The sequence below is a fragment of the Drosophila biarmipes genome, unplaced genomic scaffold, assembly GCF_025231255.1.
Source record: "Drosophila biarmipes strain raj3 unplaced genomic scaffold, RU_DBia_V1.1 ptg000019l, whole genome shotgun sequence".
In the NCBI taxonomy this organism is placed as follows: domain Eukaryota; kingdom Metazoa; phylum Arthropoda; class Insecta; order Diptera; family Drosophilidae; genus Drosophila; species Drosophila biarmipes.
The window spans coordinates 3,125,609-3,153,593 of NW_026114537.1; the positions used below are offsets into that span (position 1 = coordinate 3,125,609).

At 41.7% G+C, this 27,985-nt stretch overlaps 2 protein-coding genes and 1 long non-coding RNA gene across 33 annotated transcripts in view; 1 reads left to right on the top strand and 2 right to left on the bottom strand.

Moving 5' to 3' along the window:
* The window catches only part of LOC108035858 (scavenger receptor class B member 1), a 330,380-nt gene that overhangs the window by 273,111 nt on the left and 29,284 nt on the right, over nucleotides 1-27,985 (top strand). For 3 of the 31 annotated variants that reach the window (XR_007765604.1, XR_007765592.1, XR_007765608.1), the window contains one exon: nucleotides 16,762-16,853. The exons of 22 other annotated variants lie outside the window; for them this stretch is intronic. The gene's annotated coding sequence lies outside the window, so the exon portion shown is untranslated. Of the gene's footprint in view, nucleotides 1-5,350; nucleotides 5,504-16,761; nucleotides 16,854-22,327; nucleotides 22,420-27,985 lie in introns of those variants that run through there. 6 more of the 31 variants (XR_007765603.1, XR_007765593.1, XR_007765609.1 and 3 more) reach the window with 3 other exon arrangements.
* LOC127012113 (uncharacterized) lies at nucleotides 1,124-27,742 on the bottom strand. The gene is made up of 3 exons (XR_007765632.1): nucleotides 27,467-27,742; nucleotides 27,373-27,434; nucleotides 1,124-1,259 (listed from the first exon to the last, which is right to left on the bottom strand). It is a non-coding gene; the product is annotated as an uncharacterized LOC127012113 (long non-coding RNA).
* On the bottom strand, nucleotides 19,672-26,047 carry LOC127012109 (uncharacterized). Its single transcript, XM_050890334.1, has 2 exons — nucleotides 25,943-26,047; nucleotides 19,672-20,371 (listed from the first exon to the last, which is right to left on the bottom strand). Exons 1-2 carry the CDS (start codon nucleotides 26,029-26,031, stop codon nucleotides 19,729-19,731), a joined length of 732 nt encoding a protein of 243 aa, XP_050746291.1. The 5' UTR covers nucleotides 26,032-26,047; the 3' UTR covers nucleotides 19,672-19,728.

Here is a 27,985-nt window from a genome sequence, read left to right on the forward strand (position 1 = left end):
CGAAGGGACCCCTACCTCTGACAGATATTTATTTATATAGTTGATTTATATGTTCATCAACTTTAATATAAATATAGTGTCATCGCCAGGAGTGTAAAAAGTTTATTCATCTCCTGGCAGTGAGATCTCGAAGTTCTGGGTGAAGTTCGCATACCCTTGCAGTTATAAGAAAAAGTCAACGTTAGTAACACCATATTACATTTTAAAGAATTCAGTGATATAAAAATTTTATTATGTCCCTTACTGTTTTTTTGACAGCTATATGTTAGATGCAACTTGACAGAGCTAAAACTATTAGAGCCGGAATATTGTATCGCGAAATTTAGAGAAGTGATAAGAGTCGTTGCTTAGCAGTGAATCCGAGAGCCTTTAGGTGGTCGGTCATTAATCATGTTCACAAGGCTATAATGCATCTTAAATTGGCAGAAGAGTTCAAACAAGGTGTGTGAAAAATATTGGTTTGAAAGTATGTCGAAGTATTTCAGACAGTTTGTGGAGAATTGTTTAACCTGTAAGCTCTCCAACCCCTCAACATGCAAGATATAAATGGAACTGCACCCAATTCCCAAATAAGAAATTCCCTGGCATACCGTACATTGATACTAGTAGAAGATGAGCGGCAAAATTGACTTGATGGAATACATTATAGTACAAATAGAAACATTTACCAAGTATGTTTTCCTATAACACAACCTGAATTTGGATTTTGAAAATTGTAATCCTAGTCGTATCATTACAGATCACGGTAGGAGCTTTGCTAGTGGTCGATTTCGTGACTTCTGTTTCTTAAATAAAATTCAGCTGCACTTAATTGCAACATGGGCAAGAAGGGCAAACAGCCGAGAGGAGCGCGTGATGAGCACGTTGAAAGGGATGTTGTAAGCAGTTGAGGCAAGCGAACGCTCGTTGCAGGATGCGTTCATGGACATCCAATTATCTATGAATTGTACAAGAAATCGGTTGACTAATTTCAGCCATTTAGAATTTCTAATTGGAAAGCAGGCAAGTCCCTTGGGCATATTATCCATAATAGAACCTAAAGTAAGGAAGTTGTAACGAACACACTCGATGAGCGTAGTCCACCCTAACACCTCTGTCCGGTTTGCTCTGGGAGATGGGTGTGGGATTGTGCTAAGATAGACAAATAGTGCCACAGAACTAAAAGTAGTAGACAGAGAGACGATAACGATAAGAATTTCATCCCAACGGTTAAGATTCGGACGAGAAAGTGTAATGGCCTCCTTCTATACCCACCCTACCTGTGAAGTCACATCATACTCCACCCTTAAGCAGCCGCTGCGCTACATTCTCAAAAGGTGCCCTCAAAAGATGACAACTTAATTCATATTAAACCTCATATTTAATTCAGCAAAAACGATAAATTGGTTCATGGTTCTTAATACTAATAATCCTAACACTAGGTCTTAAGACTAAACGTTATTTACGTTCAACAACTCACTATACGATTGTTTTTGAATGTACGATAAAAAAAAAAGAAAATGACAAATGATATTCGAATTACGTTACGAAATTACGATTATACTACATAGTCGATTAATTAATACTCTTCATCCAATACAAAGGCACTTGGGCTGGTTACGATTATATATTCAAAGGCAAACGATTCTTATTTAACACTCCGAAATACATGTAACAAAAATTAATTGATTGTAGATAGGTAAAATATATATATATATAAGAAAATTGGGTGGGCTTAGACAAGTATGAATATATGAGTGAATTTAAATGGTTTAACGGCTATGCCGTACTTACGAAATTTTTAGTTGAGGCGAAACCTCACGCGGGTATGCACCGGCGATCTTGTTGCAAATTACGAAGTAGATCCCAGCGTGGCAAGGAAATATGATCCACCTCACGGCTTACGGGCAGACTTGGCGCTGAAGTGGGAATCCATTAGGCCGATCGGCGTACCGTTGACGCGGATTGCAGTGCCGCTTGCGGGTTGGCACTCTGCTGATGCGGGTTATGGTGTCGTGATGGCGCGGGTTCTGTGCGTCGCGCTGATCCAGACGTGACACTAATATAATAATGAATCCGCTGAAAGCGGCACCAGCTTCTTGCTGTACGCAGAAGGAAGGTTCGCAAAACTGTCGCAATTCTTGGAAATCGGTTGGGTTGTTTTCTGTTTTCTGGGGAATTCCAATCAGATAATGACAATACTTCGGGGAAATTATCTTACCACCAAGATTGTGACTGATTTTGGATAGAATATGCACAGACTAGGAAGATTACCACACGCGGGAATATGGATGCAATCGGATGAAACAATTTTTTTTCCAGAAGCAAACGAAAGCCGAAATGAAAGCCAAAATCGAGACGGATAAATCAACTGAGATCTCGAAGTTCTGGGTGCACATATATATATGTTAGCTTCAGCAAGTTCGAAGTTAGTATAACCTTGCAGTTATAAGAAATAGTCAATGTTAGTAACACCATATTACATTTTAAAGGATTCAGTGATATAAAAATTTTATTATGTCCCTTACTGTTTTTTTGACAGCTATATGTTAGATGCAACTTGACAGAGCTAAAACTATTAGAGCCGGAATATTGGATCGCGAAATTTAGAGAAGTGATAAGAGTCGTTACTTAGCAGTGAATCCGAGAGCCTTTAGGTGGTCGGTCATTAATCATGTTCACAAGGCTATAATGCATCTTAGATTGGCAGAAGAGTTCAAACAAGGTGTGTGAAAAATATTGGTTTGAAAGTATGTCGAAGTATTTCAGAAAGTTTGTGGAAAATTGTTTAACCTGTAAGCTCTCCAACCCCTCAACAGGAAAAGTATAAATGGAACTGCACCCCATTCCCATATAAGAAATTCCCTGGCATACCGTACATTGATATTAGTGGAAAGCTGAGCGGCAAAATTGACTTGATGGAATACATTATAGTACAAATAGAAACATTTACCAAGTATGTTTTCCTATATCACACCTTGAATTTGGATTTTGAAAATTGTATCAACGCAGTAAAAGGTAATCCTAGTCGTATCATTACAGATCACGGTAGGAGCTTTGCTAGTGGTTTATTTCGTGACTTCTGTTTCTTAAATAAAATTCAGCTGCACTTAATTGCAACATGGGCAAGAAGGGCAAATAGCCGAGAGGAGCGCGTGATGAGCACGTTGAAAGGAATGTTGTAAGCAGTTAAGGCAAGCGAACGCTCTTGGCAGGATGCATTCATGGACATCCAATAATCTATGAATTGTACAAGAAATCGGTTGACTAATTTCAGCCATTTAGAATTTCTAATTGGAAAGCAGGCAAGACCCTTGGGCATATTATCCATAAAAGCTGAACCTAAAGTAAGGAAGTTAGGGCTAAAGATCTGCTACCTAAGAGGGGTGCCCAGGACACCACACACATACGTTAAGTTTGATATAATGAAAGATTGTGGCAAACGATTCTAATTTAACATTCCGAAATACATGTAACAAAAATTAATTGATTGTAGATAGGTAAAATATATATATATATATAAGAAAATTGGATGGGCTTAGACAAGTATGAATATATGAGTGAATTTAAGTGGTTTAACGGCTATGCCGTACTTACGAAATTTTTAGTTGAGGCGAAACTTCACGCGGGTAAGCACCGGCGATCTTGTTGCAAATTACGAAGTAGATCCCAGCGTGGCAAGGAAATATGATCCACCTCACGGCTTACGGGCAGACTTGGCGCTGAAGTAGGAATCCATTAGGCCGATCGGCGTACCGTTGACGCGGATTGCAGTGCCGCTTGCGGGTTGGCACTCTGCTGATGCGGGTTATGGGTTCTGGGCGTCGCGATGACGCGGGTTCTGTGCGTCGCGCTGATCCAGACGTGGCACTAATACAAAATGAATCCGCTGAAAGCGGCACCAGCTTCTTGCTGTACGCAGAGGGAAGGTTCGCAAAACTGTCGCAATTCATGGAAATCGGTTGGGTTGTTTTCTGTTTTCTGGGGAATTCCAATCAGATAATGACAATACTTCGGGGAAATTATCTTACCACCAAGATTGTGACTGATTATGGATAGAATATGCACAGACTAGCAAGATTACCACACGCGGGAATATGGATGCAATCGGATGAAACAATTTTTTTTCCAGAAGCAAACGAAAGCCGAAATGAAAGCCAAAATCGAGACGGATAAATCAACTGAGATCTCGAAGTTCTGGGTGCACATATATATATGTTAGCTTCAGCAAGTTCGAAGTTCGTATACCCTTGCAGTTATAAGAAATAGTCAACGTTAGTAACACCATATTACATTTTAAAGGATTCAGTGATATACAAATTTTATTATGTCCCTTACTGTTTTTTTGAGAGCTATATGTTAGATGCAACTTGACAGAGCTAAAACTATTAGAGCCGGAATATTAGATCGCGAAATTTAGAGAAGTGATAAGACTCGTTGCTTAGCAGTGAATCCGAGAGCCTTTAGGTGGTCGGTCATTAATCATGTTCACAAGGCTATAATGCATCTTAGATTGGCAGAAGAGTTCAAACAAGGTGTGTGAAAAATATTGGTTTGAAAGTATGTCGAAGTATTTCAGAAAGTTTGTGAAAAATTGTTTAACCTGTAAGCTCTCCAACCCCTCAACAGGAAAAGTATAAATGGAACTGCACCCCATTCCCATATAAGAAATTCCCTGGCGTACCGTACATTGATATTAGTGGAAAGCTGAGCGGCAAAATTGACTTGATGGAATACATTATAGTACAAATAGAAACATTTACCAAGTATGTTTTCCTATATCACAACCTGAATTTGGATTTTGAAAATTGTAATCCTAGTCGTATCATTACAGATCACGGTAGGAGCTTTGCTAGTGGTCGATTTCGTGACTTCTGTTTCTTAAATAAAATTCAGCTGCACTTAATTGCAACATGGGCAAGAAGGGCAAATAGCCGAGAGGAGCGCGTGATGAGCACGTTGAAAGGAATGTTGTAAGCAGTTAAGGCAAGCGAACGCTCTTGGCAGGATGCATTCATGGACATCCAATAATCTATGAATTGTACAAGAAATCGGTTGTCTAATTTCAGCCATTTAGAATTTCTAATTGGAAAGCAGGCAAGACCCTTGGGCATATTAACCATAAAAGCTGAACCTAAAGTAAGGAAGTTAGGGCTAGAGATCTGATACCTAAGAGGGGTGCACAGGACACCACACACATACGTTAAGTTTGATTTAATGAAAGATTGTGGCACTAAAGGTGCATATCGTCGCAAGTGGCGGCAAAAACCTGTACTGTGTTGCCAAACTGTCATTTGAAGACACAATATGTGTATTAAGAGTTAAAAAAATCATGTTTTTAGCAAATGAGTAAATTCCCAATTTTTTTCAGATTAGCCAGATGTGATGCCAAGCCATGCACACGAGGACGTGTGATAGTCAGGATAGCTGTGTCGAGAAAATTAATAATATTAATATGTAATGTAAAATAAAATCAATGTAACAGAGCCCTGTCAATAGAAATAAAAAGTTGAGAGAAAGAAGAGTCACATTCTAAGACCGTTTAAGGGTTTAAAGAGCGTGGCTAGTTGGAAACTAACCTTAGCCGAGTGTGGCGCAAATGTTGGTGCAACAGACTGACAAGGACACGATAGAAGTGTTCAGAGTACAACAGTGTTCAGGATTCATTCTTTCGTGCACTTTCGAATGGGCAACACAAGCAATTGCGACAATCGCGAGAACCCAAATGAAAGCCAAATCGAGACGGATAAATCAACTCGCGATGCTGCGAAGGGACCCCTACCTCTGACAGATATTTATTTATATAGTTGATTTATATGTTCATCAACTTTAATATAAATATAGTGTCATCGCCAGGAGTGTAAAAAGTTTATTCATCTCCTGGCAGTGAGATCTCGAAGTTCTGGGTGAAGTTCGCATACCCTTGCAGTTATAAGAAAAAGTCAACGTTAGTAACACCATATTACATTTTAAAGAATTCAGTGATATAAAAATTTTATTATGTCCCTTACTGTTTTTTTGACAGCTATATGTTAGATTTAACTTGACAGAGCTAAAACTATTAGAGCCGGAATATTGTATCGCGAAATTTAGAGAAGTGATAAGAGTCGTTGCTTAGCAGTGAATCCGAGAGCCTTTAGGTGGTCGGTCATTAATCATGTTCACAAGGCTATAATGCATCTTAAATTGGCAGAAGAGTTCAAACAAGGTGTGTGAAAAATATTGGTTTGAAAGTATGTCGAAGTATTTCAGACAGTTTGTGGAGAATTGTTTAACCTGTAAGCTCTCCAACCCCTCAACATGCAAGATATAAATGGAACTGCACCCCATTCCCAAATAAGAAATTCCCTGGCGTACCGTACATTGATACTAGTAGAAGATGAGCGGCAAAATTGACTTATGATGGAATACATTATAGTACAAATAGAAACATTTACCAAGTATGTTTTCCTATAACACAACCTGAATTTGGATTTTGAAAATTGTAATCCTAGTCGTATCATTACAGATCACGGTAGGAGCTTTGCTAGTGGTCGATTTCGTGACTTCTGTTTCTTAAATAAAATTCAGCTGCACTTAATTGCAACATGGGCAAGAAGGGCAAACAGCCGAGAGGAGCGCGTGATGAGCACGTTGAAAGGAATGTTGTAAGCAGTTGAGGCAAGCGAACGCTCGTTGCAGGATGCGTTCATGGACATCCAATTATCTATGAATTGTACAAGAAATCGGTTGACTAATTTCAGCCATTTAGAATTTCTAATTGGAAAGCAGGCAAGTCCCTGGGGCATATTATCCATAATAGGTTATTGGTTCACGGTTCTTAATACTTATAATCCTAACACTAGGTCTTAAGACTAAACGTTTATTACGTTCAACATCTCTCTATCGATTGTATTGAGTGTACGATAAAAAAAAAAGAAAATGATATTTGAATTACGTTACGAAATTACGATTACATTACGTTGTCGATTAATTAATACTCTTCATCCAATACAAAGGCACTTGGGCTGGTTACGATTAAATATTCAAAGGCAAACGATTCTTATTGAACACTCCGATATATAACCAAAATTAATTGATTGTAGATAGGTAAATATATATATATAAGAAAATTGTGTGGGCTTAGACAAGTATGAATATATGAGTGAATTTAAATGGTTTAACGGCTATGCCGTTGGATGAGGCGAAAATGAATCCGCTGAAAGCGGCACCTGCTCCTTGCTGTGCGCAGAGGGAGGGTTCGGATAATGACAATACTTCGGGGAAATTATCATACCACCAAGATTGTGACTGGTTTTGGATAGAATATGCACAGACTAGCAAGATTACCACACGCGGGAATATGGATGCAATCGGATGAAACAATTTTTTTTCCAGGAGCAAACGAGCCGATCTCGACAGAAGCTTGAGTTAATGAGGTGGAAATGATGGCGTCTAGAGTGGACGTATGCATAAAACCCCTAAATGTGGTATTTTCGGGTATTTTGTGTAAGAATCGGATTCTTGCTAATATCAAAGTTGCATTTTAGTGATGGACTTATGACATGGAATTTACCAAGCTCCTTTCCATGCATGTCTTCCAGGACATATATTGACTGGCCGAGTTTCTCCTTAATTCGAGCTTTTGTTCCGACTGGAGCTAGCTTTGCTTTGGAATTGTTGGCAGCGTTGCTCAATGCAAAGTAACGTTTTATCACTTCTTGACCTACCTCAAAATATCGGGGTCTTGTGCGAAGGTTATAGGTACGCTGGTTCGTCTCATAAGCTTTGGTTAGATGTTTGTGGATGCTCGCTCGAATTTTCTGACACTCATCAGTCCTTGAAAGGTTGATATCACCCTCGGCGAGTATGCCTAACTTACGCAACAACTTATAGTCCCGGCCGTGTGAGATCATGTATTGGCCAAATACTGGTACGGTGATATACCGATGGACTGATGGATGAAGTTACGAAGTGAGCAATTGATGCTGCTGAGAAAGATATTCGCGCTGGTCCGATCGGATGTAAGCTCTTAAATCCGCGTTGATTGAGCGGTTGACTCTCTCCGCTGCGTTGGACTGCGGAGCATATGCACCTGTGAACATGAGTCGAACGCGATATTTCGAAAGGAAGTCGGAGAAGTCACGGCTTTTAAACTGAGTGCCGTTGTCACTCACGACTGTTTCAGGCAAAACAAGGGAAAATTTCATCGCGCAGTATATTGATTATCACTTTCGTTGTGAACTTTTTCACTAGCTTTAGAAAAGTGAATTTCGAGAAGTGATCAAGGATAATCAATATGCCTATGTTGCCAGATTTGGAACGCGGGAATGGGACAATGAAATCCATGTACAGTCGTTGGAATATCCTTTCGGTACTTGAGTGCCCATGGGTGGTTTCAGAGAGCGTGTGGGATACTTTGTGGTCTGACACGTTTCGCAGTTTCGGATGTAGTCCCTCACGTTGATTACCATGTTTGGCCAGTAGAAGCGACGTCGGATACGCTCCAGAGATTTAGCCATTCCACAATGTGCTGATGATGATTGATCTGGGCGGCGCTGATGACACTTTGACGCAATGGCTCGGGTACGAACAGTTTCAGATTGAAAGGCATCTGAAGCGAGATCAATTCCAGGATGAACTTCAATAGTTATCGCAGCTACTTCATCAGCATCCTCGAAGGAACGGGATAGGGCATCCGCTACGACATTTTCACTTCCTTTACGATGCTCGATTTCAAAGCAGTAACCCTGCAGCTTGATAGCCCATCTGGCCAGCCTACCGTTTAGATCCGATTGCTTCATAAGCCAACGGAGACTGGAGTGGTCAGTGACTACTTTGAAGGAATGTCCATCTATATACATCCTGAACTTTTTTATTGCCAAAACTACAGCCATACACTCGAGTTCTGTAACTGTATAGTTACGTTGGTTTTTGTTAAGCTTTTTGGACATGAACGCTATTGGTCGTTCGCAACCAGACTCGTCACATTGGGCTAGAACTGCACCAACACCGTGTAGTGACGCATCGTACTGTAGAATAAACGGTTTCTCTTAGTTGGGGTTGATGTTCTCGAAGGTTACTTGTGCAAGTTCATTCCATTCAAAGGATTTTCCCCGTAGCAACTCTGTTAGATGGAATATGGCTGAAGAGTAGTTAGATATGAAGCGCTGGTACCAACCAGCCATACCAAGAAATCTTCTCAGCTGTTTCTGAGTTTTGGGAACCCTGAATTCACTGACAGCGCTGATCTTGTTGGGATTCACTTTGAGTGTTCCTTCGCCTACCAGATAACCCAAGTAATCGACCTTTTTCAAACAGAACTGACTCTTCTGGACGTTTATTGCTGCTTTTCTCAGTTGTGTGGCTACCTCAGGTAGATGTAAAAGATGATCTTCGAAACTGTTGGACAACACCAAAAGGTCATCAAGGTAGACTAGCACGTGCGACTTCAACTGATACGGAATTACAAATTCCATCAAACGGCACATGGTTTGTGGACCATTGGTTAAACCAAATGGCATCCTTTTGAACTGGTACAGTGGGCGGTTCGGTACCGTAAATGCTGTCTTCGCGCGGGATTCTTGAACCAGGCAGATTTGCCAAAATGCATCCTTGGGATCTATTTTGGAAATGCAATAGACTGGAGGGAGACGACTAAGCAGACTATCCATTATAGGAATCGGATAAGCATCCTTAACGGTAACTGCATTAAGTTTCCGCGCGTCGAGACAAAAGCGAACCTTGCCAGGTTTTTCGTGCAAGGTAACCGGTGAAGACCAAGGCGATGATGGAGCCTCTTCTATGATGTCCATTTCAATCATGCGATCGATTTCAACACACAAAAGTTTTTCCTTAGCTGGCGATAAAGGATAAATCCTTTGCTTTATTGGCTTTGCGGTAGATGTGTCAATGTTGTGTTCTATCAATCTAGTCAAACCTAAGCCCTCACTCTCGAATGATGGAAAGAAATCGATCAGCTTCTGCAATTTAGCTTTTTGTAAGTCTGACAAGCAGATGTGAGAGGAGTCGTCAATCGATTTCATTGACTGAAAAGGAATGTTGGATGAAAATGCCAAATGTTTCCCAGAAATCCATACCGCATATCACGCTCTGCTGTATTGAAGGTACTATTAGGAACACGAATAGAGATTCTGCCAGCCACGGATTGTATTTGGCCGTCAGCGGTACGAACTATACTTTTGAATTTGTATACAGTTGTCCGCCAATAACACTTCTATTAGCACCGCTGTCTAGTAGAGCTGAATATTCGAGGCCAAACAACTCTACGATTGTGAAAGGTCGAATGTCATGCTTTTTGTAGATGATAGATGAAAAAATACAACGCAAATGATATGGCTTGAAGGTGTGTTTGGTTGGTTAGTCTGGTTTTGTATTTGGCACATTGAGTAAATTATCCGTTGCCGTAGCATCCGGAGTACTTAACTTATCCGTGGCTAGCGGCGGACATCCGTTTTCTGTAGTTTGCGAATGTCCTGCTTTGAGTTTTCCGATACCGGATTACATTTTTCGCAACTGGGCTTATAGACATCGGGTGTGCCACAGCCGTAACAGAAAATACGGCGAGGCTTAAGACAATCGTGGTACCTATGACCTTTTCCGTCACAGCTCCGGCATACGAATTTTTCTGCCGCCCTGATTGCGCAGACTTCCCCATTGACCACCGCTTCTTCTTCTGACTGATCTTCAGAATCGTATTCGTGAAGAATAGTGTTGACAAAGCGTTTGCTGGAACTGGGTCGTTGAACTGCCTTGAAACGTGTGCTACGATAGAATTCATCGTGGCGATGACACGACTTACGCAAACTTTCTAAAGTAAAGGTGTTAACATGCAATAATTCAAGTTTTAGGTCTGGCTTAAGATTGTGACGCACTTCGCTAGTTAACTCGCTATCAGGCATAGGCTCTCAAAGGGAATTGGCTATGATAAGCATTGCGTCGAGGAACTCATCAAAAGTTTCATTTGAACCCTGCTTACGACGACGCATAACGCTTTTAATCTCGCGATCTGATCTCTGATCCGAGTATCTTTCCTTTAAATGCCTACACAAAACATTCCAGCTCATAACATCCTCGGCCTTATGGACACGCCAGTAAAAAGATAAGGCTGGCCCTGCAAAGAGCAAGTTAGCAAACTGCGACAGCAACTCGAAATTTCCATTCAGGCTTTGAGTGGTCAGACAGTTAACTTGGTATATGAAATCCTCAACTGCGATGTCGTTAGCTGAGCCACTGAACTTGATTCGCCAATTTGAAATGACGTTTGAAATTCTGTCAGGACGATCTAAAGAAAGATCGGAAAGATCGCTTCGAGGAGAGTTCCTCACTCGCTGACTGTTTTGACCCTGACTGTTTTGGAAGTTCACATGCCCTGAATTGATCCGAAATTCATGTTGCTGTTAAGCTGTGTTGTTATCAACATCGCCATATTTCGAAAGGAAGTCGGAGAAGTCACGGATTTTAAACTGAGTGCTGTTGTCACTCACGACTGTTTCAGGCACTCCAAAACAAGGGAAAATTTCATCGCCCAGTATATTGATTATCACTTTCGTTGTGAACTTTTTCACTGGCTTTAGAAAAGTGAATTTCGAGAAGTGATCAAGGATAATCAATATGCCTATGTTGCCAGATTTGGAACGCGGGAATGGGCCAATGAAATCCATGTACAGTCGTTGGAATATCCTTTCGGTACTTGAGTGCCCATGGGTGGTTTCAGAGAGCGTGTGGGATACTTTGTGGTCTGACACGTTTCGCAGTTTCGGATGTAGTCCCTCACGTTGATTACCATGTTTGGCCAGTAGAAGCGACGTCGGATACGCTCCAGACATTTAGCCATTCCACAATGTGCTGATGATGGTTGATCATGGGCGGCGCTGATGACACTTTGACGCAATGGCTCGGGTACGAACAGTTTCCAACAATCGTCTGGTGAAGTGTCAACTGAATTGGGAAATGCTGTACGGTGATAAATGAAATCATCGACTACTTGAAAGTCTGGTAGGTCTGAGGATGAAAATTTATTCCGGAGTGTCGAATATTCTTCCGATTGAAAGGCATCTGATGCGAGATCAATTTCAGGGAGAACTTCAAGAGTTATCGCAGCTACCTCATCAGCATCCTCGAAGGAACGGGATAGGGCATCCGCTACGACATTTTCACTTCCTTTACGATGCTCGATTTCAAAGCAGTAACCCTGCAGCTTGATAGCCCATCTGGCCAGCCTACCGCTTAGATCCGATTGCTTCATAAGCCAACGGAGACTGGAGTGGTCAGTGACTACTTTGAAGGAATGTCCATCTATATACATCCTGAACTTTTTTATTGCCAAAACTACAGCCATACACTCGAGTTCTGTAACTGTATAGTTACGTTGGTTTTTGTTAAGCTTTTTGGACATGAACGCTATTGGTCGTTCACAACCAGACTCGTCACATTGGGCTAGAACTGCACCAACACCGTGTAGTGACACATCGCACTGTAGAATAAACTTTTTCTCTTAGTTGGGGTTGATGTTCTCGAAGGTTACTTGTGCAAGTTCATTCCATTCAAAGGATTTTCCCCGTAGTAACTCTGTTAGATGGAATATGGCTGAAGAGTAGTTAGATATGAAGCGCTGGTACCAACCAGTCATACCAAAAAATCTTCTCAGCTGTTTCTGAGTTTTGGGAACCCGGAATTCACTGACAGCGCTGATCTTGTTGGGATTCACTTTGAGTGTTCCTTCGCCTACCAGATAACCCAAGTAATCGACCTTTTTCAAACAGAACTGACTCTTCTGGACGTTTATTGCTGCTTTTCTCAATTGTGTGGCTACCTCAGGTAGATGTAAAAGATGATCTTCGAAACTGTTGGACAACACCAAAAGGTCATCAAGGTAGACTAGCACGTGCGACTTCAACTGATACGGAATTACAAATTCCATCAAACGGCACATGGTTTGTGGACCATTGGTTAAACCAAATGGCATCCTTTTGAACTGGTACAGTGGGCGGTTCGGTACCGTAAATGCTGTCTTCGCGCGGGATTCTTGAACCAGGCAGATTTGCCAAAATGCATCCTTGGGATCTATTTTGGAAATGCAATAGACTGGAGGGAAACGACTAAGCAGACTATCCATTATAGGAATCGGATAAGCATCCTTAACGGTAACTGCATTAAGTTTCCGCGCGTCGAGACAAAAAGCGAACCTTGCCAGGTTTTACGTGCAAGGTAACCGGTGAAGACCAAGGCGATGATGGAGCCTCTTCTATGACGTCCATTTAAATCATGCTATCGATTTCAACACACAACGAAAAGGAATGTTGGATGGAAGTGCCAAATGTTTCCCAGAAATCCATACCGCATATCACGCTCTGCTGTATTGAAGGTACTATTAGGAACACGAAAAAAGATTCTGCCAGCCACGGATTGTATTCAACCGTCAGCGGTACGAACTATACTTTTGAATTTGTTATACGGTTTGTCGGATATTATTTGTTTGGCCAGTTGTCCGCCAATAACACTTCTATTAGCACCGCTGTCTAGTAGAGCTGAATATTCGAGGCCAAACATCTCTACGATTGTGAAAGGTCGAATGTCATCCTTTTTGTAGATGATAGATGAAACAATACAACGATTAAAAGCTCTTTTGCGCATCCAGAATTTGTGAATACGCACGGCGGATCGACGTTTGTAAGCGACTATGGAATTTACATAAAAAAGTTTAAGCCTTCGCTTAAGATATTCTTGTAATCGCAAATGACAAGGCTTGAAGGTGTGTTTGGTTGGTAAGTCTGGTTTTGTATTCGGCACATTGGGTAAATTATCCGTTGCCGTAGCATCCGGAGTACTTAACTTATCCGTGGCTAACGGCGGACATCAGTTTTCTGTAGTTTGCGAATGTCCTGCTTTGAGTTTTCCGATACCGGATTACATTTTTCGCAACTGGGCTTATAGACATCGGGTGTGCCACAGCCGTAACAGAAAATACGGCGAGGCTTAAGACAATCGTGGTACCTATGACCTTTTCCGTCACAGCTCCGGCATACGAATTTTTCTGCCGCCCTGATTGCGCAGACTTCCCCATCGACCACCGCTTCTTCTTCTGACTGATCTTCAGAATCGTATTCGTGAAGAATAGTGTTGACAAAGGGTTTGCTGGAACTGGGTCGTTGAACTGCCTTGAAACGTGTGCTACGATAGAATTATTCGTGGCGATGACACGACTTACACAAACTTTCTAAAGTAGGGGTGTCAGCATGCAATAATTCAAGTTTTAGGTCTGGCTTAAGATCGCTAGTTAACTCGCTATCAGGCATAGGCTCTCGAAGGGAATTGGCTATGATAAGCATTGCGTCGAGGAACTCATCAAAAGTTTCATTTGAACCCTGCTTACGACGACGCATAACGCTTTTAATCTCGCGATCTGATCTCTGATCCGAGTATCTTTCCTTTAAATGCCTACACAAAACATTCCAGCTCATAACATCCTCGGCCTTATGGACACGCCAGTAAAAAGATAAGGCTGGCCCTGCAAAGAGCAAGTTAGCAAACTGCGACAGCAACTCGAAATTTCCATTCAGGCTTTGAGTGGTCAGACAGTTAACTTGGTATATGAAATCCTCAACTGCGATGTCGTTAGCTGAGCCACTGAACTTGATTCGCCAATTTGAAATGACGTTTGAAATTCTGTCAGGACGATCTAAAGAAAGATCGGAAAGATCGCTTCGAGGAGAGTTCCTCACTCGCGGACTGTTTTGAACCTGACTGTTTTGGAAGTTCACATGCCCTGAATTGTTCCGAAATTCGCGTTGCTGTTGAGCTGTGTTGTTATCAACAAATGTGGACCTATACAATTGGCTAAACAACTGAGTCATTTGGTTCATTATAGTTACTTCCGATTCCTGTGTTTTATTTGCAATAATTTGCTGAACCATGTCTTCGGCTGTAATCGAACTATTGGTTTGTCTATTCTCTTGCTGGAGAATGGGGTTACGAATCCGTGTGATGATTGCATTGTTCTGGTTATCCGCGTTGCGAGACATAGATCTGGTCATCATACGATTTTCCGGAGCGGAATTTGGAATAGATCCAGACGACTGAGAACATGATTGAGAACAAGTTGGACAAGTGTCGTTGTCTTGCAACCACTGTTGTAGACAATCCTTGTGAAAGCAATGCTTACACGGAGTTTCAATTAAATACGAATCGAAAACTACTCCACTGCAGAGAGTGCACGTCACTGTATTTTCTTCCCCTAGAGAGACTAGGTTCTCGTTGGTGTGCCTAACCGACATCCTTACGCGATTTAAAACTAACCTATACACTAACTAAACTCTGAGAAAATTCAATGGGATTCGAAATAGGAACTGAATACTAGTGAATATTAACCGTGAATATACAAAGCGAAAAGTTAGATCTGCGGTATGCGATAGAAAAATACTATAGTCATTCAACAATGACCAAGGAAAAAATCTTTGAGAAATACGGAATGCGATAATATCATAAAAATATGAGGGGCTTAACCTGAGAAGAAATGCAGCAACAGGTTGTGTTTTGTTCTATAGGTACGAATTATGAACTGTAATGTTGTTGGCGGTATTAATTATAATAAAATTGTGTTTTGTAGCCAAACCAAATAAAAAAGGAATGTAACAAAGCACAACATTTCTGGTGGTATGCCTCCGAAACTATCCAGAATACCATAAATCCAATGCAAAAATGATATACCGACTGAAACTAATACTACAAAAATTCATGGATTGGACTATTTTCGGGAAGCTCGGCTGTCAAAATGACAGATGCCTGATCAGGCATCGGACTTGCCCCATTGTTGGGCGCCATTTAATTCTGTAACGAACACACTCGATGAGCGTAGTCCACCCTAACACCTCTGTCTACGTTTTGACCGGTTTGATCTGGGAGATGGGTGTGGGATTATGCTAAGATAGACAAATAGTGTCACAGAACTAACTAACTACTATAAAGTATATTCGAATTACGTTACGAAATTACGATTACATTACATAGTCGATTAATTAATACTCTTCATCCAATACAAAGGCACTTGGGCTGGTTACGATTATATATTCAAAGGCAAACGATTCTTATTTAACACTCCGAAATACATGTAACAAAAATTAATTGATTGTAGATAGGTAAAATATATATATATATAAGAAAATTGGGTGGGCTTAGACAAGTATGAATATATGAGTGAATTTAAATGGTTTAACGGCTATGCCGTACTTACGAAATTTTTAGTTGAGGCGAAACCTCACGCGGGTATGCACCGGCGATCTTGTTGCAAATTACGAAATAGATCCCAGCGTGGCAAGGAAATATGATTCACCTCACGGCTTACGGGCAGACTTGGCGCTGAAGTGGGAATCCATTAGGCCGATCGGCGTACCGTTGACGCGGATTGCAGTGCCGCTTGCGGGTTGGCACTCTACTGATGCGGGTTATGGCGTCGTGATGGCGCGGGTTCTGGGCGTCGCGATGACGCGGGTTCTGTGCGTCGCACTGATCCAGACGTGGCACTGATACAAAATGAATCCGCTGAAAGCGGCACCTTCTCCTTGCTGTGCGCAGAGGGAGGGTTCGCAAAACTGTCGCAATTCTTGGAAATCGGTTGGGTGGTTTTCTGTTTTCTGGGGAATTCCAATCAGATAATGACAATACTTCGGGGAAATTATCTTACCACCAAGATTGTGACTGATTTTGGATAGAATATGCACAGACTAGCAAGATTACCACACGCGGGAATATGGATGCAATTGGATGAAACAATTTTTTTTCCAGGAGCAAACGAACCGATCTCGATAGAAGCTTGAGTCAAAGAGGAGGAAATGATGGCGCCTAGAGTGGACGTATGCATAAAACCCCTAAATGTGGTATTTTCGGGTATTTTGTGTAAGAATCGGATTCTTGCTAATATCAAAGTTGCATTTTAGATATGGACTTATGACATGGAATTTACCAAACTCCTTTCCATGCATGTCTTCCAGGACATATATTAACTGGCCGAGTTTCTCCTTAATTCCAGCTTTTGTTCCGACTGGGGCTAGCTTTGCGTTGGAATTGTTGGCAGCGTTGCTCAATGCAAAGTAACGTTTTATCACTTCTTGACCTACCTCAAAATATCGGGGTCTTGTGCGAAGGTTATAGGTACGCTGGTTCGTCTCATAAGCTTTGGTTAGATGTTTGTGGATGCTCGCTCGAATTTTCTGACACTCATCAGTCCTTGAAAGGTTGATATCACCCTCGGCGAGTATGCCTAACTTACGCAACAACTTATAGTCCCGGCCGTGTGAGATCATGTGTTGGCCAAATACAACCTGGTACGGTGATATACCGATGGACTGATAGATGAAGTTACGAAGTGAGCAATTGATGCGGCTGAGAAAGATATCCCATTCGCGCTGGTCCATTTAGCCATTCCACAATGTGCTGATGATGGTTGATCATGGGCGGCGCTGATGACACTTTGACGCAATGGCTCGGGTACGAACAGTTTCCAACAATCGTCTGGTGAAGTGTCAACTGAATTATGAAATGCTGTACAGTGATAAATGAAATCATCGACTACTTGAAAGTCTGGTAGGTCTGAGGATGAAAATTTATTCCGGAGTGTCGAATATTCTTCCGATTGAAAGGCATCTGATGCGACATCAATTTCAGGGTGAACTTCAAGAGTTATCGCAGCTACCTTATCAGCATCTTCGAAGGAACAGGATAGGGCATCCGCTACGACATTTTCACTTCCTTTACGATGCTCGATTTCAAAGCAGTAACCCTGCAGCTTGATAGCCCATCTGGTCAGCCTACCGCTTAGATCCGATTGCTTCATATGCCAATGGAGACTGGAGTGGTCAGTGACTACTTTGAAGGAATGTCCATCTATATACATCCTGAACTTTTTTATTGCCAAAACTACAGCCATGCACTCGAGTTCTGTAACTGTATAGTTACGTTGGTTTTTGTTAAGCTTTTTGGACATGAACTCTATTGGTCGTTCGCAACCAGACTCGTCACATTCGGCTAGAACTGCACCAACACCGTGTAGTGACACATCGCACTGTAGAATAAACTTTTTCTCTTAGTTGGGGTTGATGTTCTCGAAGGTTACTTGTGCAAGTTCATTCCATTCAAAGGATTTTCCCCGTAGTAACTCTGTTAGATGGAATATGGCTGAAGAGTAGTTAGATATGAAGCGCTGGTACCAACCAGTCATACCAAAAAATCTTCTCAGCTGTTTCTGAGTTTTGGGAACCCGGAATTCACTGACAGCGCTGATCTTGTTGGGATTCACTATGAGTGTTCCTTCGCCTACCAGATAACCCAAGTAATCGACCTTTTTCAAACAGAACTGACTCTTCTGGACGTTTATTGCTGCTTTTCTCAGTTGTGTGGCTACCTCAGGTAGATGTAAAAGATGATCTTCGAAACTGTTGGACAACACCAAAAGGTCATCAAGGTAGACTAGCACGTGCGACTTCAACTGATACGGAATTACAAAGTCCATCAAACGGCACATGGTTTGTGGAGTATTGGTTAAACCAAATGGCATCCTTTTGAACTGGTACAGTGGGCGGTTCGGTACCGTAAATGCTGTCTTCGCGCGGGATTCTTGAACCAGGCAGATTTGCCAAAATGCATCCTTGGGATCTATTTTGGAAATGCAATAGACTGGAGGGAGACGACTAAGCAGACTATCCATTATAGGAATCGGATAAGCATCCTTAACGGTAACTGCATTAAGTTTCCGCGCGTCGAGACAAAAAGCGAACCTTGCCAGGTTTTACGTGCAAGGTAACCGGTGAAGACCAAGGCGATGATGGAGCCTCTTCTATGACGTCCATTTAAATCATGCTATCGATTTCAACACACAACGAAAAGGAATGTTGGATGGAAGTGCCAAATGTTTCCCAGAAATCCATACCGCATATCACGCTCTGCTGTATTGAAGGTACTATTAGGAACACGAAAAAAGATTCTGCCAGCCACGGATTGTATTCAACCGTCAGCGGTACGAACTATACTTTTGAATTTGTTATACGGTTTGTCGGATATTATTTGTTTGGCCAGTTGTCCGCCAATAACACTTCTATTAGCACCGCTGTCTAGTAGAGCTGAATATTCGAGGCCAAACATCTCTACGATTGTGAAAGGTCGAATGTCATCCTTTTTGTAGATGATAGATGAAACAATACAACGATTAAAAGCTCTTTTGCGCATCCAGAATTTGTGAATACGCACGGCGGATCGACGTTTGTAAGCGACTATGGAATTTACATAAAAAAGTTTAAGCCTTCGCTTAAGATATTCTTGTAATCGCAAATGACAAGGCTTGAAGGTGTGTTTTTGTATTCGGCACATTGGGTAAATTATCCGTTGCCGTAGCATCCGGAGTACTTAACTTATCCGTGGCTAACGGCGGACATCAGTTTTCTGTAGTTTGCGAATGTCCTGCTTTGAGTTTTCCGATACCGGATTACATTTTTCGCAACTGGGCTTATAGACATCGGGTGTGCCACAGCCGTAACAGAAAATACGGCGAGGCTTAAGACAATCGTGGTACCTATGACCTTTTCCGTCACAGCTCCGGCATACGAATTTTTCTGCCGCCCTGATTGCGCAGACTTCCCCATCGACCACCGCTTCTTCTTCTGACTGATCTTCAGAATCGTATTCGTGAAGAATAGTGTTGACAAAGGGTTTGCTGGAACTGGGTCGTTGAACTGCCTTGAAACGTGTGCTACGATAGAATTATTCGTGGCGATGACACGACTTACACAAACTTTCTAAAGTAGGGGTGTCAGCATGCAATAATTCAAGTTTTAGGTCTGGCTTAAGATCGCTAGTTAACTCGCTATCAGGCATAGGCTCTCGAAGGGAATTGGCTATGATAAGCATTGCGTCGAGGAACTCATCAAAAGTTTCATTTGAACCCTGCTTACGACGACGCATAACGCTTTTAATCTCGCGATCTGATCTCTGATCCGAGTATCTTTCCTTTAAATGCCTACACAAAACATTCCAGCTCATAACATCCTCGGCCTTATGGACACGCCAGTAAAAAGATAAGGCTGGCCCTGCAAAGAGCAAGTTAGCAAACTGCGACAGCAACTCGAAATTTCCATTCAGGCTTTGAGTGGTCAGACAGTTAACTTGGTATATGAAATCCTCAACTGCGATGTCGTTAGCTGAGCCACTGAACTTGATTCGCCAATTTGAAATGACGTTTGAAATTCTGTCAGGACGATCTAAAGAAAGATCGGAAAGATCGCTTCGAGGAGAGTTCCTCACTCGCGGACTGTTTTGAACCTGACTGTTTTGGAAGTTCACATGCCCTGAATTGTTCCGAAATTCGCGTTGCTGTTGAGCTGTGTTGTTATCAACAAATGTGGACCTATACAATTGGCTAAACAACTGAGTCATTTGGTTCATTATAGTTACTTCCGATTCCTGTGTTTTATTTGCAATAATTTGCTGAACCATGTCTTCGGCTGTAATCGAACTATTGGTTTGTCTATTCTCTTGCTGGAGAATGGGGTTACGAATCCGTGTGATGATTGCATTGTTCTGGTTATCCGCGTTGCGAGACATAGATCTGGTCATCATACGATTTTCCGGAGCGGAATTTGGAATAGATCCAGACGACTGAGAACATGATTGAGAACAAGTTGGACAAGTGTCGTTGTCTTGCAACCACTGTTGTAGACAATCCTTGTGAAAGCAATGCTTACACGGAGTTTCAATTAAATACGAATCGAAAACTACTCCACTGCAGAGAGTGCACGTCACTGTATTTTCTTCCCCTAGAGAGACTAGGTTCTCGTTGGTGTGCCTAACCGACATCCTTACGCGATTTAAAACTAACCTATACACTAACTAAACTCTGAGAAAATTCAATGGGATTCGAAATAGGAACTGAATACTAGTGAATATTAACCGTGAATATACAAAGCGAAAAGTTAGATCTGCGGTATGCGATAGAAAAATACTATAGTCATTCAACAATGACCAAGGAAAAAATCTTTGAGAAATACGGAATGCGATAATATCATAAAAATATGAGGGGCTTAACCTGAGAAGAAATGCAGCAACAGGTTGTGTTTTGTTCTATAGGTACGAATTATGAAATGTAATGTTGTTGGCGGTATTAATTATAATAAAATTGTGTTTTGTAGCCAAACCAAATAAAAAAGGAATGTAACAAAGCACAACATTTCTGGTGGTATGCCTCCGAAACTATCCAGAATACCATAAATCCAATGCAAAAATGATATACCGACTGAAACTAATACTACAAAAATTCATGGATTGGACTATTTTCGGGAAGCTCGGCTGTCAAAATGACAGATGCCTGATCAGGCATCGGACTTGCCCCATTGTTGGGCGCCATTTAATTCTGTAACGAACACACTCGATGAGCGTAGTCCACCCTAACACCTCTGTCTACGTTTTGACCGGTTTGATCTGGGAGATGGGTGTGGGATTATGCTAAGATAGACAAATAGTGTCACAGAACTAACTAACTACTATAAAGTATATTCGAATTACGTTACGAAATTACGATTACATTACATAGTCGATTAATTAATACTCTTCATCCAATACAAAGGCACTTGGGCTGGTTACGATTATATATTCAAAGGCAAACGATTCTTATTTAACACTCCGAAATACATGTAACAAAAATTAATTGATTGTAGATAGGTAAAATATATATATATATAAGAAAATTGGGTGGGCTTAGACAAGTATGAATATATGAGTGAATTTAAATGGTTTAACGGCTATGCCGTACTTACGAAATTTTTAGTTGAGGCGAAACCTCACGCGGGTATGCACCGGCGATCTTGTTGCAAATTACGAAATAGATCCCAGCGTGGCAAGGAAATATGATTCACCTCACGGCTTACGGGCAGACTTGGCGCTGAAGTGGGAATCCATTAGGCCGATCGGCGTACCGTTGACGCGGATTGCAGTGCCGCTTGCGGGTTGGCACTCTACTGATGCGGGTTATGGCGTCGTGATGGCGCGGGTTCTGGGCGTCGCGATGACGCGGGTTCTGTGCGTCGCACTGATCCAGACGTGGCACTGATACAAAATGAATCCGCTGAAAGCGGCACCTTCTCCTTGCTGTGCGCAGAGGGAGGGTTCGCAAAACTGTCGCAATTCTTGGAAATCGGTTGGGTGGTTTTCTGTTTTCTGGGGAATTCCAATCAGATAATGACAATACTTCGGGGAAATTATCTTACCACCAAGATTGTGACTGATTTTGGATAGAATATGCACAGACTAGCAAGATTACCACACGCGGGAATATGGATGCAATTGGATGAAACAATTTTTTTTCCAGGAGCAAACGAACCGATCTCGATAGAAGCTTGAGTCAAAGAGGAGGAAATGATGGCGCCTAGAGTGGACGTATGCATAAAACCCCTAAATGTGGTATTTTCGGGTATTTTGTGTAAGAATCGGATTCTTGCTAATATCAAAGTTGCATTTTAGATATGGACTTATGACATGGAATTTACCAAACTCCTTTCCATGCATGTCTTCCAGGACATATATTGACTGGCCGAGTTTCTCCTTAATTCGAGCTTTTGTTCCGACTGGGGCTAGCTTTGCGTTGGAATTGTTGGCAGCGTTGCTCAATGCAAAGTAACGTTTTATCACTTCTTGACCTACCTCAAAATATCGGGGTCTTGTGCGAAGGTTATAGGTACGCTGGTTCGTCTCATAAGCTTTGGTTAGATGTTTGTGGATGCTCGCTCGAATTTTCTGACACTCATCAGTCCTTGAAAGGTTGATATCACCCTCGGCGAGTATGCCTAACTTACGCAACAACTTATAGTCCCGGCCGTGTGAGATCATGTGTTGGCCAAATACAACCTGGTACGGTGATATACCGATGGACTGATAGATGAAGTTACGAAGTGAGCAATTGATGCGGCTGAGAAAGATATCCCATTCGCGCTGGTCCATTTAGCCATTCCACAATGTGCTGATGATGGTTGATCATGGGCGGCGCTGATGACACTTTGACGCAATGGCTCGGGTACGAACAGTTTCCAACAATCGTCTGGTGAAGTGTCAACTGAATTATGAAATGCTGTACAGTGATAAATGAAATCATCGACTACTTGAAAGTCTGGTAGGTCTGAGGATGAAAATTTATTCCGGAGTGTCGAATATTCTTCCGATTGAAAGGCATCTGATGCGACATCAATTTCAGGGTGAACTTCAAGAGTTATCGCAGCTACCTCATCAGCATCCTCGAAGGAACGGGATAGGGCATCCGCTACGACATTTTCACTTCCTTTACGATGCTCGATTTCAAAGCAGTAACCCTGCAGCTTGATAGCCCATCTGGCCAGCCTACCGCTTAGATCCGATTGCTTCATAAGCCAACGGAGACTGGAGTGGTCAGTGACTACTTTGAAGGAATGTCCATCTATATACATCCTGAACTTTTTTATTGCCAAAACTACAGCCATACACTCGAGTTCTGTAACTGTATAGTTACGTTGGTTTTTGTTAAGCTTTTTGGACATGAACGCTATTGGTCGTTCACAACCAGACTCGTCACATTGGGCTAGAACTGCACCAACACCGTGTAGTGACACATCGCACTGTAGAATAAACTTTTTCTCTTAGTTGGGGTTGATTCCATTCCATTCAAAGGATTTTCCCCGTAGTAACTCTGTTAGATGGAATATGGCTGAAGAGTAGTTAGATATGAAGCGCTGGTACCAACCAGTCATACCAAAAAATCTTCTCAGCTGTTTCTGAGTTTTGGGAACCCGGAATTCACTGACAGCGCTGATCTTGTTGGGATTCACTATGAGTGTTCCTTCGCCTACCAGATAACCCAAGTAATCGACCTTTTTCAAACAGAACTGACTCTTCTGGACGTTTATTGCTGCTTTTCTCAGTTGTGTGGCTACCTCAGGTAGATGTAAAAGATGATCTTCGAAACTGTTGGACAACACCAAAAGGTCATCAAGGTAGACTAGCACGTGCGACTTCAACTGATACGGAATTACAAAGTCCATCAAACGGCACATGGTTTGTGGAGTATTGGTTAAACCAAATGGCATCCTTTTGAACTGGTACAGTGGGCGGTTCGGTACCGTAAATGCTGTCTTCGCGCGGGATTCTTGATCCAGGCAGATTTGCCAAAATGCATCTTTGGGATCTATTTTGGAAATGCAATAGACTGGCGGGAGACGACTAAGCAGATCATCCATTATAGGAATCGGATAAGCATCCTTAACGGTAACTGCATTAAGTTTCCGCGCGTCGAGACAAAAAGCGAACCTTGCGAGGTTTTACGTGCAAGGTAACCGGTGAAGACCAAGGCGATGATGGAGCCTCTTCTATGACGTCCATTTAAATCATGCGATCGATTTCAACACACAACGAAAAGGAATGTTGGATGGAAGTGCCAAAAGTTTCCCAGAAATCCATACCGCATATCACGCTCTGCTGTATTGAAGGTACTATTAGGAACACGAATAGAGATTCTGCCAGCCACGGATTGTATTTGGCCGTCAGCGGTACGAACTATACTTTTGAATTTGTTATACGGTTTGTCGGATATTATTTGTTTGGCCAGTTGTCCGCCAATAACACTTCTATTAGCACCGCTGTCTAGTAGAGCTGAATATTCGAGGCCAAACATCTCTACGATTGTGAAAGGTCGAATGTCATCCTTTTTGTAGATGATAGATGAAACAATACAACGATTAAAAGCTCTTTTGCGCATCCAGAATTTGTGAATACGCACGGCGGATCGACGTTTGTAAGCGACTATGGAATTTACATAAAAAAGTTTAAGCCTTCGCTTAAGATATTCTTGTAATCGCAAATGACAAGGCTTGAAGGTGTGTTTGGTTGGTAAGTCTGGTTTTGTATTCGGCACATTGGGTAAATTATCCGTTGCCGTAGCATCCGGAGTACTTAACTTATCCGTGGCTAACGGCGGACATCCGTTTTCTGTAGTTTGCGAATGTCCTGCTTTGAGTTTTCCGATACCGGATTACATTTTTCGCAACTGGTCTTATAGACATCGGGTGTGCCACAGCCGTAACAGAACATACGGCGAGGCTTAAGACAATCGTGGTACCTATGACCTTTTCCGTCACAGCTCCGGCATACGAATTTTTCTGCCGCCCTGATTGCGCAGACTTCCCCATCGACCACCGCTTCTTCTTCTGACTGATCTTCAGAATCGTATTCGTGAAGAATAGTGTTGACAAAGCGTTTGCTGGAACTGGGTCGTTGAACTGCCTTGAAACGTGTGCTACGATAGAATTATTCGTGGCGATGACACGACTTACACAAACTTTCTAAAGTAGGGGTGTCAGCATGCAATAATTCAAGTTTTAGGTCTGGCTTAAGATTGTGACGCACTTCGCTAGTTAACTCGCTATCAGGCATAGGCTCTCGAAGGGAATTGGCTATGATAAGCATTGCGTCGAGGAACTCATCAAAAGTTTCATTTGAACCCTGCTTACTACGACGCATAACGCTTTTAATCTCGCGATCTGATCTCTGATCCGAGTATCTTTCCTTTAAATGCCTACACAAAACATTCCAGCTCATAACATCCTCGGCCTTATGGACACGCCAGTAAAAAGATAAGGCTGGCCCTGCAAAGAGCAAGTTAGCAAACTGCGACAGCAACTCGAAATTTCCATTCAGGCTTTGAGTGGTCAGACAGTTAACTTGGTATATGAAATCCTCAACTGCGATGTCGTTAGCTGAGCCACTGAACTTGATTCGCCTATTTGAAATGACGTTTGAAATTCTGTCAGGACGATGTAAGGAAAGATCGGCAAGATCGCTTCGAGGAGAGTTCCTCACTCGCTGACTGTTTTGAACCTGACTGTTTTGGAAGTTCACATGCCCTGAATTGTTCCGAAATTTGCGTTGCTGTTGAGCTGTGTTGTTATCAACAAATGTGGACCTATACAATTGGCTAAACATCTGAGTCATTTGGTTCATTATAGTTACTTCCGATTCCTGTGTTTTATTTGCAATACTTTGCTGAACCATGTCTTCGGCTGTAATCGAACTATTGGTTTGTCTATTCTCTTGCTGGAGAATGGGGTTACGAATCCGTGTGATGATTACATTGTTCTGGTTATCCGCGTTGCGAGACATAGATCTGGTCATCATACGATTTTCCGGAGCGGAATTTGGAATAGATCCAGACGACTGAGAACATGATTGAGAACAAGTTGGACAAGTGTCGTTGTATTGCAACCACTGTTGTAGACAATCCTTGTGAAAGCAATGCTTACACGGAATTTCAATTAAATACGAATCGAAAACTACTCCACTGCAGAGGGTGCACGTCACTGTATTATCTTCCCCTAGAGAGACTAGGTTCTCGTTGGTGTGCCTAACCGACATCCTTACGCGATTTAAAACTAACCTATACACTAACTAAACTCTGAGAAGATTCAATGGGATTCGAAATAGGGACTGAATACTAGTGAATATTACCCGTGAATATACAAAGCGAAAAGTTAGATCTACGGTAAGCGATAGAAAAATACTATAGTCATTCAACAATGAGAAATTCAACAATTTGAGAAATACGGAATGCGATAATATCATAAATAATGAGGGGCTTAACCTGAGAAGAAATGCAGCAGCAGGTTGTGTTTTGTTCGATAGGTACGAATTATGAACTATAATGTTGTTGGCGGTATTAATTATAATAAAATTGTGTTTCGTAGCCAAACCAAATAAAAGAGGAACTAGCCGAATCTATCCAGCTAGAGCAAATCTCCATTTTATATTGGAAAGGAGGTATTTTTTGAAAACTGAAAACCTTGTATAGAGCCGACTTTAAATCAGAACTATAATTCCTAAGTATCACATAATCAAAGTGAAATGTTTTGAACTATAATGTTCGAGTATGACCGATCTGATAGGAAACATGTAACAAAGCATAACATTTCTGGTGGTATGCCTCCGAAACTATCCAGAATACCATAAATCCAATGCAAAAATGATATACCGACTGAAACTAATACTACAAAAATTCATGGATTGGACTATTTTCGGGAAGCTCGGCTGTCAAAATGACAGATGCCTGATCAGGCATCGGACTTGCCCCATTGTTGGGCGCCATTTAATTCTGTAACGAACACACTCGATGAGCGTAGTCCACCCTAACACCTCTGTCTACGTTTTGACCGGTTTGCTCTGGGAGATGGGTGTGGGATTGTGCTAAGATAGACAAATAGTGTCACAGAACTAAAAGTAGTAGACAGAGAGAAGATAACGATAAGAATTTCATCCCAACGGTTAAGATTCGGACGAGAAAGTGTACCTATCGAAGATGGAGGCCTAGATGGTAATGGCCTCCTTTTATACCCACCCTACCTGTGAAGTCACATCATACTCCACCCTTAAACAACCGCTGCGCTACATTCTCAAAAGGTGCCCTCAAAAGATGACAATTTAATTCATATTAAACCTCATATTTAATTCAGCAAAAACGATAAATTGGTTCATGGTTCTTAATACTAATAATCCTAACACTAGGTCTTAAGACTAAACGTTATTTACGTTCAACAACTTACTATACGATTGTTTTTGAATGTACGATAAAAAAAAGAAAATGATAAAGGATATTCGAATTACGTTACGAAATTACGATTACATTACATAGTCGATTAATTAATACTCTTCATCCAATACAAAGGCACTTGGGCTGGTTACGATTATATATTCAAAGGCAAACGATTCTTATTTAACACTCCGAAATACATGTAACAAAAATTAATTGATTGTAGATCGGTAAAATATATATATATATAAGAAAATTGGGTGGGCTTAGACAAGTATGAATATATGAGTGAATTTAAATGACTTCACGGCTATGCCGTACTTACGAAATTTTTAGATGAGGCGAAACCTCACGCGGGTATGCACTGGCGATCTTGTTGCAAATTACGAAATAGATCCCAGCGTGGCAAGGAAATATGATCCACCT